The sequence below is a fragment of the Diorhabda sublineata genome, unplaced genomic scaffold (genome assembly GCF_026230105.1).
Source record: "Diorhabda sublineata isolate icDioSubl1.1 unplaced genomic scaffold, icDioSubl1.1 Dsub_200, whole genome shotgun sequence".
Classification (NCBI taxonomy): domain Eukaryota; kingdom Metazoa; phylum Arthropoda; class Insecta; order Coleoptera; family Chrysomelidae; genus Diorhabda; species Diorhabda sublineata.
This window is the reverse complement of record NW_026614134.1, coordinates 6,191-23,998: the sequence shown is the minus strand read 5'-3', so window position 1 is coordinate 23,998 and position 17,808 is coordinate 6,191. Positions and strand designations below refer to the sequence as shown.

The following is a 17,808-nucleotide window of genomic DNA, read 5'->3' as shown; positions in this document are numbered from 1 at the left end:
TAAACCGAGAAATGACTTCTTTAGCTGTTTTTGATAGAGAAAATCGTTTTATGGCATCTATTTTCTTTGGGAGAAATTCTGATTTATTCAATTGAATTTTTAGGTTAGTTTTTCTTCTTCTTCGAAATAGTAGCTTGAGATTAGCTATATGCTCTTCTAGGCTTGAACTGAAGATAATTATATCGCCATGTAAACCATGCAGATTTTTCCTTGGAGAGCTTTCAGGACGTTGTCCATGACATGCTGAAAAGTGTCAGGGGAGTTCCGGAATCCAAATGGCATACGTAAATATTCGTAGTGCCCATTTTCTACTCTGAATGCTGTTTTCGATATGGAATTCTCATGCATCTGCATTTGATGAAAGCCTGAATCCAGGTCTATGGTTGAGAAATATTGACATCTGCCTAGCTGGTCTAATACATCTTCTATTCGTGGTACAGGGTAACGGTCTTCCAAAGTTTTCTTGTTCACTTTTCTGTAATCTATGATGATTCTCCATTGTTGTTTATTGCTAGAGTCGGTTTTCTTCGGGACTATCCATACGGGGTTGCTCCATGGGGAGGAACTTTGTCTAATCATTCCATCGTCTAACATCTTCGTTATCTGTCGTTGAACCTCTTCCTTATGTATAAAGGTGTAACGATATGATTTCGTGTGTACCGGTACTTCGTCAAATGTTTTAATTTCATGTTTTATTTCATTCGTAAAAGTGAATTTGTCCTTAGCTTTGTGGAATATATCTTTAAAGTCGTTGCATAATTTAAGAATAGCCTTTTTTTTCTTCTTCGTTCAGGTGATCCGTTCTAATGAAATTTTGTATATTTTCATCATAATATTTTAAATAATTATTTTGTAAAATATCCTCGTATAATAAAAATTATTTTGTTTCACAGTATTAGTAAGAGGTATTACTTTCAGTCTGTCTTTAATTATAATTTCAACAAGTTTATCGCTGCGGTTTATTATCTCAGTTTTCGCGAAACCGTTTTTTGCAATTGTAATAGTTTCTGGGAAATAAAAGATTATCTATATTTTGACTGGGTAGTATGACTTCTCCATTTAAATAGCTGACTGGGATTTTCACGACAGCAGTGTTGACTCTTGAGAGTGAACACATATTTTAAAATCTTCTATATCAAAATCATAAGAAATCGGAATTTGAATATTATTTTTAAAATCAACACATAATCTGAGTTTTTTTATTCCATCAAACCGATGAGGTCGTCGAAATAGTTATGAAAATTAAATAAACTGCTGTCGATATTGTGGTTGTTTCTTGATAAATAGTATTGGGGAAGAATTGTTCTGCGATACTGGGATTTAAAATTGATTGCATACTGTCAGTATCTACTAGGAGTTTCATTGGAGGATTGTTAATTTTTATGTATGGTAATTGTGTGTTATTAGAATCAGAAAATATTTCATTTATGTTGCATTGTCTTTCGGGCTCGTCATGCGAAAATGTTTTTGTGTTATCATTTGAAAAATTGGCATTATATGTGACCGAAAATCAGGGTAATTGAATCGGTGGGTGCAGAAACAACGTCAGTCACAAATTTCAAATTTTTCAGGAGGGAGGAAAAACGTAATAATTGCTCCAAATTTTAAAATATTTGAGAACTTTTTTTTCCTTTGTCATAACATGCTTTTATGTTGCTGTTATAAAAAATTACCTAATTTCCACATAAATTAGGCTCAGGAGAATTAAAACTATGATTTTGACTAATGCTGTCTATGCACTCAATTGTTTTTACAGACAGTAGGAAACTTGGTAAAAGATAATCATTCGTTAAAAGTTTGTATTTGTTATTAATTTTGTTACGATTTTAGTTAATAATATTAATTTTAATTAATTTCACAAAAAATTTATAAACGTATATTTTTTCATATTACATGAGAAATGAAGTTACAGTATTGTAAAGTCATAAGACAGGAATATAACAAACTGAAACGCTCTTAAAATAGATCATTCTCGACAATAGTATCATTGTCATGTTCATTGGTTGGCCAGGTAAATAGTTTATCATAAAAAACTTTGAAGTTTTCATGAATATGAACAATCATTTTCTTGATGTCTTCCATTTTCTTTATGTTGATTGGAACTTTCCCTGATGGGTAGGCTGCAATACTTGAAGGAAAATCAAATCGACGTTACGTAAAGCAGGTCTCAGCAGCTGATAGCTGTGCTTTTGTAATCCTTCAATGAAAATGTATGCTGTGATTATCCCCTTTTCTTCAGAGTTATAGCGGAACTCTTTATATCGGGTGGGAGCAAACTTGAATTTTGCTTCTTTTGGCACACTCCTCCCTCGGCATTCTCTGGCTACTGGGTTTTTTGTGTAATATTCCTTCCACCAACTATCAAAATCACTGGTGAGTAGCTTGGTGATGTGAAAGTTGTTACTAGACTGAGCACACAATTCTTCATATTCATCAGGTGTGTATATCCGATCATGTTTACGTATCATCCTCTTCATAACACCAAAATCTCGATCGTTTGGAAGATATGAAGCCCTCGAACCGGAAAGTAATGAAAATTCTGTCCGCAGGTACCAGCAGAAAAAAGGTACAGTTTTTTTTACACTTGATGGAATATTAGTGTCAATGTGTTTCAGTAGCATGCTGCATATATCATTTGCTCCTTTATGGGCTACGCCTTCATGGTACAGGAATATGTCAGATTTTCCAGTTTTTAGATTTTTTATTCCAAAACAATTCACCCAAAGTTGCCTCGAGTAAAAAATATCCTGAACTGGATCGCCGGGGGGTGGAGGGCTTTGCATAAAATCAAATGAAATTGCAACGGTGTCTTCATGCTCCGCACACAACTTTGTGACCTTTTGAAGTTTATTGTAAAATTTCTTGGCTCTCCTTTTCTGAACAGTAGGCTCTGCACGAGAAGCCCTTTTAGCTGCATCACCAAGAGAGGAGCTCTTGATTTTTACATCACATTCATAACATTTTATGTAGGTGTCTATCTGCGGACGTCCAAACCTTAACAAAAAGTTGTCATGAAAATAATTAAGATAAAACTAATATTTTACATCCAAATCAGGATACTTTTCTTTAAACAAGTAATGCATCTTTTTTACATCAAGGCGGGCATCAACATAACTGATATCTTTAGTCCCATAGTGTGTAGTCTTTGTTGGGAATGATGAAAAATTTCCGTGCAGAAGTACTTACCCGTTTTGATTATGGATATACCAGTTCTTACAAGGTATACAGATAATAATTTAACTCCTTCAATTTTTTCAACTCAAAGAAACATACACTTCTTCACGATTAACGAATAATTAATGGAATTTTGTGATTGTGTGATAGATTGATCCACACAACCATTCGACTGCTGAATAGATTGTTGTCAAAATAGCTTTCATCAGCGCTAATTTTACAACAGAATCTGTATTAATATTGCTCATCAGATGAATATTGTAGGCATGTAATTGGAGTTGTTTATACGAGACATAACATTTTCTTTTAAGCACTGTTATAGATTTCTCTTTTTGTACTGTTGCAACCTACGTACTTTGGTATTCCCTATGAGCAATTTCATTAATTGTTTCCACTAACAAGTGAGAGTTTTGGAGAAGTGATTACAGAATTCTTATGCAATTACGATCACATTACAAAAATAAAAACTTCTCTCATATACAAAACTGCAAATAAACATTGTCAATACATGAAGTTATTTTAGATCAAGATACGAGATACAAATAAACGAGTATCAGAAGGGCAAAATCAAAAATTATTGGGTAATTATGAACAAAACTGAATTTTTTCCGGAAATTCAGTTTCTACTTTTCTTCTAAAAATTACTGAAAGAGATTTTGATAAAATAATAGTCCCGTAGAAATTTGGGATTTTATTGGTTGGATATGAACCGTAGGTTCATGAGATTTTCAATTTGTCCAGTTTGATTTTATGGTTAGGTTAGGTTCTTACTTCTGAAACGGAACTTTTTTAATGTTTACTTTTTTGTTCAAGCACACTTTTAATAACAATTGGTGCCTCAGTTAATAGGACACTGGTTGATCGGACAAATCGTGATCGGGTTAAATTCGGAATGTAGGGTAGGAGTTGATGTGGAGGGTTCAGATTTCGATTACTATGAAAATTGGATTGGAAGTCACGCAGATATAGCCTTTAAAAAATTATATGAGATCATAGTAATGATCTTAGTTTATAAGGAAGGCAATTCTGGAGTAAAAGTTAAGCTGTCTGTTTTCCAAAGATTCTAATTGTAATAAGTGTATAATAGAAGAGAGCAGGCGAGCTCCTACTGCAGTATATACTACATGCATACAATAAAAAATAACTCTTAAACGCCTGCGTTAAATATTCGAAATATCGTATTAAGAAGAAGTAATAAGGGTTGCCTATGCTTATTGGAACAAATTTAATATTTAATGTGGGATACATTACCCTTTCCCTCCCTAAAAAAAAAAAAACAAAAACTAAAAATAAAATAAATTAATTACTTAAAAGTATTTTATTGATTTAAGTTTCCTCTTACTTCTTCTTGGAGTACAGACATCAGGTATTAAATTAGATGTAACAGGTTCAGCAGATTTACAATTATTATCTTCATCAGATACTTGACAATTTTTGTTTTCATTTATTGGACTGATATTTTTGGTAGGTTCATTACACATGTTATGGTCAGAAGATTGTACGTCAACTGAAAATTCAAAATCTGAAAAATTTGATTTATGTGCCTCCTCCATGTTTTATCTGGACTAGGTATAAATACAAAATAAGTTTTTGAACCTACCTTCTTATGAATTATTCCCTTTACCCAAGAAGACTTATTTCTACTACCTTTGAAATATTTACATTGATTGTCCTGACTTTTAGATATTTGATTAAGATCTACTTTTACATTTTGTTTACAAATACTAAAAACTGTTACATCAATAGCTGTATGATTTACCATATTTACATTGTTATTCCAAAAATGTTTCTTTGAAACATTAAATTGGCTGGAGATTTTCCTGTAGAACAGTGTGGTGTAATTCGATAAGATAAAAGAAAATTGTTTAAATTACGGTTAAGTTCTGACAATGAACTCCTTTTTAAAATCTTAAGTAGTGCTTGTTTAACTGTTTTAACCGCATTTTCAGCTTGACCATTAGATGCTGGATGAAAAGGTGCAATTTCTCTAAATTCTATGTTGTTTTTACTCAAAAATGTTTGGAATTCATTAGATTTAAAAGTAGTAGCGTTGTCAGAAACTAAAGCAAAAGGTAAGCCAAATCTAGAAAAAATATCCCTTAAAATATTTATTGTTGCACTAGATTTAGTATTTGAAGTGACAACAGCTTCTAGCTATTTTGTATGAGCATCAACTAACACTAAAATATATTTATCAAGAATTGGACCTAAAAAATTAATATGAATTCTTTCCCATGGTCTATCAGGAAAATCCCATTTTTTAAATGGTGTTTTGGGAGGATCACTTTTAGTTTTTAAACAATATTCGCAAGATTTAATTACATTTTCAATATCATAACTAATTTGCGGCCACCATACATAAGAACGAGCCAAGCTTTTAGTTTTGACCATTCCAAAATGAGGAGAATGTAGTTGTTTTAAAATATTTCTTTTTAAATTACAAGGAATTACGACTTTGTGGCCCAGCGTCAAACAACCATTGATAACACTAAAATTGTTTTTATAATTAAGACATGGTTTACATAACTGTGGTATCTTTTTAGGCCACCCCATATTAACATATTTACAAATTTGTGATAACATTTTATCATGTTGAGTTTCCGTCTTGATCTGTTCCCAAACAAATCGTCAAATCAGTATTTGAGGCAATAAAGTTTAAGTAAGAACTCTCAATCTCAAACTCTTTTAATTCTTCCCCTAAGGGTAAACGAAAAAAATAGTCAGCCGTATTATCTTTTGATTGCACATACTCCACATCAAAAACAAAATTAGAAAGTATTAGAGCCCAACGTTGCAATCTATTAGTGGTAAGTGGTGGAATGCCTTTCTTATTTCCAAATAAAGTTATTAAACATTTGGCATCAGTTTTTATCGTGAATCTCCCACCATACAGATACTGATAAAACTTCTTCACACCAAAAACAATGGCTAAAGCTTCTTTTTCTACTTGAGAATATTTTTGTTGACTACTAGAAAGTGTTAAAGATGCAAAACTAATGGGTTTTTCTACATTATTAATGGCATGTAAAATCATAGTTCCAACACCATAATAAGAACTATCAACAGTTAACTTTACTGGTAAATTTGGGTCATAATGCTCCAAACTGGGAGCAGAGCTAATTATATTTTTAATTTTATTATATGCCATTGTACATTGTTCAGACCAAATAAACTCAACATTTTTCTTCAATAAATTGTACAAAGGCTGAAGTACTGAGACCGCGTTAGGTATAAATTTATTATAAAAACTCACAAACCCCAAAAATGATCTAAGTTGAGTAATATTTTGAGGTACTGGAGCTTCAACAATCGCTCTAACTTTATCTTCACTTGTATGCAATCCGTATTTATCAATTGTGTAACCCAAATAATGTACTGAGTTTTTGAAAAATTCACATTTGTCTAATGCTACCGTAAGACCACTTTTTTGTAACCTATCGAAAACTTTTTCAACCTTTTTTAAATGAAAACCCCTGTTTTTTCCAGTAATTAAAATGTCATCTAAAAAACAAACAACCCCATCTAAACCTGCTATGCTTGAGAAAGATCAATTTTTGAAAACTCAACTCCGCCTTGTAGTTTAGAAAATAATTACTCAAAACGGGGCAATGGGTATTTATCAATTAACAATACAGGATTAAGAGTAATTTTATAGTCACCACAAATTCTGATGGTTCCATTTTTCTTAGCTACTGGTACTGGGAGTGTTGCCCAACTGCTGTATGATACTCGGCTCAAGATGTTTTCAGTGACAAGTCGGTCTAGTTCCGCCTCAACTCCTCGGCATAAGGCAAAAGGAATGGGACGGGCTTTGCAAAACTTGGGCTTGGCTCCCTCTTGCATATTCAGTCGCAGAGTACCTCTATTAAATTTACCTAAGGAAGGAGAAAATACTTTAGAATACTTCTTTGATAACATTTTCGTTATCTTGATTACATTAATTAAATCCTCAATTTGTAGTAAGTTTTCATTTTTATCAATTAAATTATTAATGCTATTTACACTTAGTTTAAATAAATTGAAAAAATCTCTACCCAATAACCCCAATAGAAATTATATACAACCGTATTGTTTCTGTTTTTAAATTAAAGGTCACTTCTACCTCAATAAATCCCAAAGGATGAATAGTTGAACCATCATAACTTGCCAAAGTTTTGCTGGTTCGATAAACAATGAACTTATTCAAATGTTTTTCTCTAAATTGTTCAGAAATTACAGAGACCGAGGCCCCTGTGTCCAATTGAAAAGTAAACAGTTGCTTGTTTATTGTTATTTCAATTGTGATTTCATCATTTGAAGCAGATAAATTAAAAATGTGGTCTAACTTACTATTTTTATCATCAGATGATAAATCAGAATTATTATTATCTAAAAAATAATTACCCCTCTTAAGTTTTTTCTGGCAAATATTGGCTAAGTGGCCTTTTTCATTACAAAAATTAAAATAATTTTTAAAAACACACTTATCTTTGTTATGTCCTGTTTTTCCGCAGACCTGGCAGCTGACCTGATTGACATTTGACGCGTTGACAGGTTGGCGTCGACTTGGGCCGGCTCCATCTTGCGAGCTCCGCTCAAACTTGAGCTGCTGTCGGTAGTTTCCATTTTGTGGTACAGGAAACTGACGTGGTCTTCGCTGCGGCGGCGCCGACCCCCTGTTGCCAAATCCTCTTCTTCCTCGTTGATGCACATGGTCTTGATAGAAAATTTCTTCTTTCACGGTTACGTCATGTTGATTTCTTACAATACTGGCTATCTCCATTGCTCTGTCGAGGGAAATTGTCACCTTTTCTTCAAATAGTCTCTCTAGGACCTTGGTATTATCCATCCCCATGATGAACTTGTCTCTGAGCAACGCTTCTAATTCAGTTCCGAAATCACATTTCGAAGCCAGGTTACATAATCTTGCGGCCCATTCAGCGACCGTTTCAGCACGACTCTTCGTGGCTTCATAAAACTTCTGGCGTGCTGCAAAGGCACTGGTTGTTGTTTTAAAATGTTTGTCGAAATGCTTAATTAAGTCCTTGTAGGTCTTCGTTTCGGACTTATTTGGAACGCACAGGCTATAAATCAATCTGTAGGCATCTTCGTCGCATGCATTCAGCAGAAGAGCACGTTTTACTTCTGAATCCGTAATGCCGTTTGCAATAAAATATTGCTCTAGCCTGGCGCTAAAAATCGACCAATCAGAGTCTTTGGACGAAAACTCTCTTAGCTTACCAATGGCTGAACGACCAATCAGAGTCTTTGGACGAAAACTCTCTTAGCTTACCAATGGCTGAATATGTGGCAGGAGTAGAAGGATTTTTTTGTGCCATGCCGACGATAGCCACGTGCCACGTGCCACGTGCGCGAAACTTTATTAATTAAAAAAAACAATTCGAAAATTAATATTACAATGGGTTCAATCTGACAACAGTGTAATCGATGTTAACAGTTCAACGATTCGAATAGAAGTGAGTAGGCGAGCTCCTATTGCAATAAGGAAACCGTACATGCATATAATAAAAAATAACTCTTAAACCCCCGCGTTAAATATTCGAACTATCGTATTAAGAAGAAGTAATAAGGGTTGCCTATGCTTATTGGAACAAATTTAATATTTAATGTGGGATACATTACAATAACTGAGAAATGGTGTTAGTTGTAATTAAGTGATTTGTCAATTGAAAAATATCACAATGTCGAAAAAATATTCAAATCGATGAATTATTTTCCACTCAGTGTAGCAGTTAAAACAATTTGCAATATTTCATTGACTTATATTTTTTCATCACAATTACATATTTATTAAAGATGTATCTTTAGAAACAAGTTTGTTTGTTACTTTGTTTATTTATCGATGTGTATGGGAATTTGATACGAAGCTCGTGAAATCATGTGTTCAAGAAGCTTTGCAAACAGCCACAAACTATTACGTCAAGATAATATACTATTTACAAGTTGTATAATACAATACATGTCACACTAACTTTTTGATCAACTATTTATTACAGCAGGTAGTACTATGATGGCACCGCGAATTCCACAATCTTTCATTCTTAAAACAAGCACATATGTTTGACGAACATTTAGTTTGACAATTCGTGGGTTGAGAACCAGAGGTTCCAAGCGACATTTATTATAAATTACTTTTTTTTGTAAGAAAATAAGATCCATAGAAACCTGCATCGTTTGCTATACAAACTTTGAGCCCATTCTCAAAGATGGCGCCAATATTTAATTGTCAAGATAATTCCAAACGCCAGTCAACGTCATTATTAAGAATCATAGGGTTCCAAGCGACAACCAAGTAATCGTTTATGTGTCAAGTTCAAAGTTTGTGCCTGTTGGTGCCTATTTTACGCGGTATAATATGTCATGTACTTCAGAAGAAGGGTCTTTTGAAGACTTTTCAAGCTCTGGATCAGAATATGTGCCAGACTATGAAGTTGAAAAACGGTTTGTTTATGAATCTGTATATTTACAGATTTTTAACCTCAATGTTTTTAGAAACTTATTGCAGTCAAGCAACAGCAGCTTGGAGAGCGAATATTCAGAGCATGAAGAATCTCTTTCTCACCTAAAAGCAAAGGGTGTAGCAGGAGTAAGAAGGTACAATAGTTTTTGACAAAAATAAAATTTTAGAAAAAAAACTTCCTTTTGTTTAATGTTTGTAAATTATGGCAGACTTTTTCCGGAGATTGGGGAGGCCTCAAACTTAGTAAATAAGAATGTTCCAATACCAGAGGATCATGGCTCGATAGTCAAGTATGGAATATTGAAATCAGTACTAGAATATTTTTTACATTTTTTCTTTGTAGAACTGATCAGGACGACAATAACACTTATTGTGCTGATAAACGTATTGTCAATTATACTGATTCTGAAACATCTCAATCATCAGAAGAAAAAACCCCAATGAAGGCGAAGACCAGGACTCGTAAGCGAAAAAGAAATATTAGACTTCGGAAAAGTAACTAAAGAAAAGAAAAGTATCAAAAGGGGGAAAGCTATATAAACACCAAAGGGGAATTAAAACCTGGAAAAAAGATTGACGAAAATAAATATTGCCCTGAAAGCTGCAGATTTCAGTGTAGAAAAAATTTTTCACCTGAGCAAAGGGAAGAAATAAAAAATATTAACAAAATGTTGACTTATATGTTGAATCTTGTTTAGAAAAACAATTTCCTCCACAAAGTGTTTCGTTGTACAGACACATTTTTAACTATGAATATAATCTAGATTTTCTCAAACCAAAAAGTGAAGAGTATAAAATTGCCCAACGGGAAAATAGAATGAGTGAAGAACTGGAATTTTCAAATAGGCAGCACATTTTAAAGGTAAATATAATGAGAACAGAGCGAGAACAGGATGGTAAAAATACAGATTTGAACTGTGCTGTCGTCTGTTTTGATTTACAAAATGTTATAAATTTACCAAATTAGAGGTTTCTGTCCTCTTTTACAAGCAAAAAATGAATGTATATAACTTAACTGCATATAATTCCTATGACAAGCAATGTTATTGCGCTGTTTGGCCAGAAACTACATGTTGAAGATCAGGCAATGACTTGGCAAGAGCATTAATGCAAATTCTTTGAAAAATTGTTTCAAACAATCCCAACATAACGGAAATAATAACCTGGAGTGACAGCTGTGTTCCTCAAAATAGGAACAGTTTAATTTCCTTAGTTGTAGCCAATTTCTTACAGAAGCATCAACACATTAAACAAATTACAATGAAATATTCTTTACCCGGGCATTCCTGTATACAGGTTGTTGACAACATTCATTCCCGTAGCGAGAAATTTATGCGAGTACAAGATATATGGTCCCCACTTCCAGTCACAAAACTTTTGCTAAAGAACGATAGAAAGAAGCCTATTTGCATCATTAACATGAGGCCCAAACATTTTTTTGATTACAAAAAAAGTACAGATTGTTCAAATTATGGCAATGTGCCATACAACAAAGTCTGCCAATTAAAGTTTTTGCAGGGTAATCCACTTGAGGTTCACTATAAAATAGAAAACCATTCTTCACAGTTCATGAGAACGAATGTGAAGAAAGAAAAGAAAACTAGAAAAGGTAACAAAATTACACCTGAAGAACAAAACCTGGATGCTTCTTTTAAAATCGGGCAAGTAAAAAATTTTAAAACGAAGAGTTTTACAAGCCAAAAAATCGATGCAATCGAGTTTGCTTATAAGTGGATGCCACTTGAAGACAAAACATATATGAAAGCCCTCATTTCAGAGATTAAAAAAAATAGCTTCATTTTCTTTATTTCACTAAATTTTTTAAGCTGTGTTGTTCGAGTTTAATTAAATAATGTTTGAATTGTATTTATGCATATTTAAATAAAAGCATTTCTCTTAACTGAGGTGTTTATTTTCATAAATATTTCTTGAAAAAGTAACTTCATTATTATTAATCAGTCGCTTGGAACCTTTTGGTTCTCTACATTTAAGTTGTCATAAGGTTCTAAGTACAGTCAAGTGTATATGAAAATGTATAAGTACAAGCAACTCAACAAATAACCGAATAAAGAATTAAAACTTCCAAAATTGAATAATTACTTTGTTTGGCATATTTTAAAGAATGCCAAACATTAATATCGATTTTCTGAACAATTTTGTATTTGGCGCTTGGAACCCTCTGGTTCTGAGCCCACGAATTACACTTCTGAATACCCTGACCCGTTCCTGAACTTTGAGCCGTAGCTACTGAATATACAGAAGTTTCTGTGACCGGAACTTTGTCAACACGAATTAACTTTTCTTGACAAACATTGAATTGCGAACGAGAAAATAAATTTTCAATTCTGCCATTTCTTGTACTTATCCGATAAAAGTGATCAGACGTTTTCTCTAAAACAATTGCCAATAAATTTCGAGTATCACCTTTACCTCTATCATCATCTGGCACTGGTATTCTTAGTGTAATACCTACAGACATTTCGTTATTTTTACAATCAGAATAAAATTTCATCTTCTTTGCTTGCTTTTCTAAGTTTGTAAAGGCATCTTCGCGCTCCCTATCAATAGTCAATTTGCAAAAACATAATGTGCACAATACGTTTTTACCATTATATTTTTTCGAACATAAATTATGCAATGGCAGTGATACAAATACTATCCTCGAAGTATACCTTGTTGCAGTCAATACAATGAGTGTTTGTATCAGCGACGTTGTCAGCTTGAGAGTTTTCAACGTCTGTCGATCTGCTTTCATTTTCATCTTCACCCAAAGCTTTTGCTAAGCTTTCTTCATCTTCTAGAGTTTTATAAATTTCAGGAGCAATGTTGATAGAGGTCAGTCCGACTTAAGATGGACATCCAAACATTGCCTCTTACGAACTTCTCTTAATTCCACTTCAGTTCATTTAATGCAATTATTATCTTTCATCCAGCCCATCAGCATATTTTGTATGTCTTGATTTGCGCGTTCGACGCTACCTTGACTTTAACTATGCCTACCATGAACAATTTTCAACCCAGGCCATAAATCCTACAAAGACAATATGAAAAATATAAAATGTAAACTAATAAAATAAAATTTAGACCACACCTGCATCTCTAAAAATTTACGGAAAACATTTAATATTCGTATAACGGTTAGGTTTGGATATAGGAAAGTGTACATGAATTTGCCTTATTTTTTACCCCTGAATGCCTAAAAATAGAAAAAACCGGGTGGTTCTATTGAAAAAAAATAAAGAAATTTAATAATTATGAAGTTAAACTTTGAACAACCGAATAAAAACCATTTTCATATCTTTAAGGGTATCATTCTCCCAAAAATAATTCATAATGGTCTGCAACGGTCAAATTTTTCACGAAAAAAGTATGCATAAGCATTTTTCCAAAAAAGTTTTTAGACAAAAGTATACTAAAATTTTACGTAAATTGCAAAACTGTGCCAATATACAGGATGTTCAATTTAAAATAAAAAAGTAACAGTCGACACCCTGTATATAGATGCATCTAAACGTTCCTGATTTTAGATCTCTTTTCTTTTAAAATTAGTTTTTTCAATAATTTTTAGAAGAAAGATAAAAGTTTCGTTCTTATTCCAATATTCATGATGAAGGTGGTCTCTTGATTAATATAAATACGCAAATTGTTAATGTCAATATTGTCTTTTGATAAAAACTTAAAGAAAAGTCGAAACGTCAATTCTCATCTTTCGTTTGAAAAATGTTTTTTCACGACTTTTTTATAGTAAGATCTTTATTATAACCTTTGTTGTGTTGTAGTAAAATCTATTTAAGTACTATAAAGTTTGTAATAAGTGTATTTTTAAAAATAAAATGATTTTTTAAAAAGTGTTGAAAAGTATTTCAAACGACATTTCTGGCGCTGCGAACAGGATTCTCGTACTGAAGCCATCCGTTTCTTAGTCAATTTCAATTGTTTGACGAGAATTCACCGAACCTGGGAACAGAGGGAAGAACATGCTGAGGAAATAATCAGTGATCTTCCTTTTGTAAGTGATCTAACATCATAATCTCTCCGGAAGCTGCAACATATTTTAACAAATCTCATATTTATCATAGAAGAAAATATGGTAAACGTAGAATATGTTAGCGATAGAATCCTGATAGTAACAATGTCGTTCGACCGTCCTCTACATATCCTATCAGTATACGCACCTGATATAAGCAAACCAGAAGAAGCGGCAGTAGATTTTTATGAAAGTCTTCAATCACAACTAGATAAAATACCAAGTAATGAGAATATAATCATATTAGGAGACCTCAACGCTAGAGTAGGTAATGAAGTCGTAGACGGGGTAAAACAAAAATATAACGAAGACGTAATCAACAGAAACGGCGAAATGTTAACGGAATTTTGTGCACATAACGAGTTGCGAATTAATAACATATTTTTCCCCCACAAAGAACAGCACAAATATACTTTCTACGATAACTGAAACAACAAATCCATAATCGATTACATTATCACTAACCGAATGTTTCTACCCCAACAAATCGTAGATGTAAGAGTTTTGACATCAGCTAACATCGGGACAGACCACAAGCTTGTCCTAGGGAAACTGAAGTTGACAACTCAATAAAAAAAGAAAACACCAACTGTAAAAATTGAAAAATCAACGTTGAATCACTCAACAATGAGAGCACAAAGCAACTCAAACCGTTGTAAACAGCATATAACTCTTAATCCAATAATGCAGCAAGATACCCCCAATATAGCATGGCTCAAACTAAAAGAAAACATATATAAGGGTACTACAGAGGCCTTGGGAACCCGCACGGTATCACAGAATGGTAAATCTAACAATAAACCCTGGTTTACCACTGAAGTCAAAAACATTACAAAGGAGAAAAAACAAATATATCTAAAGTATAAGAACCATCCGACACCAGAGAACCGAAACACATACATAGAAATAAGAAATAGGGTGAATAACAGAGTTCGGAAAATTAAAGAAGAATACTGGCAGAGATTTAGTGTCAAAATGGAAGCGGATATATACGGAGCGCAAAAACGAATTTGGAAATTATTAAGGGGTATGAAAAAGGGCACTAATGAAACTATGCAACTGAAAACAATCACGAACGAAACATGGGAAAAATACTTCAAAAATCTTTACACCGAAGTTGAAAATGAAGAAGAACCCCCAGAAGAACAATTAGAAAACGACATTATAAACGAACCGGTAACAATAACGAAAGAGCAAGTAGCTGCGGCAATAAGTAAACTTAAACTTTGATTCCATCAAATCGAACTCAATCCAATTTTATTGGAAAAACAACTTTTATTGTACCACATGGTCATTTCGAATATACGAAACTTCCAACAGGACTGAAAAACAGCGACATTAGAAAGGTTAGTGGACAATATTTTGAGACCCTTCCTATTAGGAAAAATAATTTAAAAATTCAATTGGACAAATCCGAATTTTTTAAGAAAGAGGCTGCTTTCCTTGGACATTTAGTAACCGTCGATGGTATCAAACCAAACTTTACTGTTAAAGACATTAAATCATTCCTAGGATTATTAGGATATTATCGGAGATTCACACCAAACTTCGCTAAAATCACATCCCCTGATACACTCGAAAAGGAGCAATAATAGACCCCACTAATCCTAACTATTTGGATTATTTTGAAAATTGCAAACAATTATTAATTAACGCTCCTGTATTCCAGTATCCCGATTTTTCAAAATCATTTGCTCTAACTACAGACAACTCGAATATAGCCATCGGATCTGTACTTTCACAAGACAATCACTCTATCACATATTATTCCAGAACTCTAAGCTCAGCAGAACAAAACTACTCCACCATAGAGAAGGAACTCCTTGCAATCGTAGATTCTTGTAAGCATTTCTGTCCGTATCTATGGTCAAAAAAGTTTAAAACAGATCATAGCTCTCTCTCTGGATCTATAAAATCAAAGACCCCACTTCTAGATTAAAACGTTGGGGCCTCAAATTAAAAGATTATAATTTCGAAGTAAAATATGAAGTAGGAAAAGAAAATCAAGTAGCCGATTCTCGTTCTAGAGTACATATAATTGCACTTACGCTCAAACTGCGCTGAACCTTCAGACGATATTTCTGACATTGACGAATTTTTAGATGAATTTGATAAGCACCAATCTTCTGACAATACACAACGTACTTCAACAGAAAAACCTATCACAGGAATCTTAATTTCCGAAGTACCTATTAAGTTATGGAGAAATCGAATAATTTTCATAACTGAATCGCAAAATCATGATATAATTAAAAAAAATTTAATAAACATATATACACAATAAATATAACTCAGAATTTTTCAATCTGAAATAGTAAATGTTTTTAAAGAAATTTTACGACCAAATTAGAAATTTACAAGAAAAATAAATCACGAATTTAGACTTCTAACTACTTTCGGAAAAATTTTAATTCAACAATTAAAGCTATTTTTTGTACGTCAATATTACAAGACATTGAAGATGAACAGAAACAAATAGAATGCGTAAAGAAATATCGATCTACGACATCAATTTTATTGATGTCGTAAATCTCTATGCATACAACTATCTCTAATTTCATTAATAAATGCGAAATGTGCTTAAAAAATAAATACGAAAGACACCCATATAAGCTTCTAACATTCTACATATAGATTTGTTCCACTGTAAAAGAAACCTACATTTTGATAAATCTAGAGTCAATCTCAAAGTATGGACAATGCTATAAAATTCCTGATAAAACAGCAATATCAATATTAAGCAAACTACAACACTATTTTTTACATCATAACTACCCCAAGGAAAATGCTGTATTGATTTATAATCAATCTATCCATTCTGCCAAAAATTACCCTTTTCAATATTATATGGTCCATACGCCGAAGAAATAGAAAAAAGAGAACAAATTTTGAATGAACAAAAAAAACTCCGAAAGTATACCAGAGATAAACCTTTCTGAAACCTTCTATGTATCTAAGAAAAAAGACTGCGCAAAATTACAATCTCCTAATACAACTATACATTCAAAGAAATAAGAAAAAACCAAAATCATTGGAAAAACCGGAAACCAAAAATACAACAGTACCCACCTGAAGTTTGTTAAAAAAATACGACAATTGACTGACAAAAAGATACATGTCACAACTTCTTTGCAGGATAATCCTATTCCAGGAACATCCTCTCAAGATCCGGAATATTCCGAATAACGTATATTATGTCGAAGAATTAGGAAAATCTAAAGAAATTTCACAGTACCATAGACACGTATTACATATAGATTTAAATTTATTAGCCGAAACTTTAATTATTGATCCAGTTAATTTCTTTAAAACTCCTATCAAAGATGGCCCCCTCTCATTCCTATATGCAAAATATAATTACATATCGTCATTGAAGTTCTAACATCACGGAAGTCAAAAATAGCAACTCTTGTTTGCTATCTCGTCGATATTCCATGTACTGCTACCCTGAATTGGCTGCAGAAATCACTGGGATAAGTTATGTCTTGATTATTAGATTAAAAAAAAACTAAGATATTAGATATTAGAAGCCATATCAAGCGGCCATAAGATTGACGTAGCAAAATATGATGAATACGCCATGGGAACTGCGAAACTATTTGTTAAGTTATATGGCTGGCATCCTATGAGTCCAACGATGCATAAGGTCTTAATTCATGGAGCCTCAATAATAGAAAATTCGTTGTTACCGATAGGGCAACTTTCGGAAGATGAATTCCTCCTGAGCCAAACCGACCAATGGAAATTGATGAAAGCGGCGAAAATTTAAATATAGATGAATAGGTCTCTAATGTATGATTGATTATTTTTAGTGATTATCTATTTAGCTTATGTAACTTTAATATTTTATAACGAATGTAAGTACCTTTTAATAATATAATATATTTACTTACTTATTAGAACAAAATAAACTTTGTTTTATTTAATAATACATACCTGAAAGTATTACTATAACGTAGACAGCTGTCCCTCCTTGGGGAAAGCCGTGAGTATGTCATATGTATTTTCAATATAATATTAAAAAACACTCAACTACGATCTCGAATAAAATATTTTTTGATAAAAAATCACAAGTAGGTGCGCCTAACCACCGTGCACCAACAAATTTTGTAATATAAATATCACATAAAATAATTTTGGCCGCCTA

The 17,808-nt window shown here is 32.9% G+C and overlaps 1 protein-coding gene across 1 annotated transcript; it reads left to right on the top strand.

Moving 5' to 3' along the window:
• The first annotated feature begins 9,427 nt into the window (after positions 1-9,427).
• Positions 9,428-11,495, top strand: LOC130452139 (uncharacterized). The gene is made up of 4 exons (XM_056791453.1): positions 9,428-9,615; positions 9,667-9,768; positions 9,844-9,924; positions 9,978-11,495. Exons 1-4 carry the CDS (start codon positions 9,530-9,532, stop codon positions 10,135-10,137), a joined length of 429 nt encoding a protein of 142 aa, XP_056647431.1. The 5' UTR covers positions 9,428-9,529; the 3' UTR covers positions 10,138-11,495.
• The last annotated feature ends 6,313 nt before the right edge of the window (positions 11,496-17,808 follow it).

Bases quoted from the DNA above. Each gene is read 5' to 3' on its own strand.
- LOC130452139 (XM_056791453.1), top strand. From the start codon at position 9,530: ATGTCATGTACTTCAGAAGAAGGGTCTTTTGAAGACTTTTCAAGCTCT. The intron at 9,616-9,666 runs GTTTGTTTATGA...CAATGTTTTTAG, and splicing joins GACTATGAAGTTGAAAAACG to AAACTTATTGCAGTCAAGCA. The intron at 9,769-9,843 runs GTACAATAGTTT...AAATTATGGCAG, and splicing joins GGTGTAGCAGGAGTAAGAAG to ACTTTTTCCGGAGATTGGGG.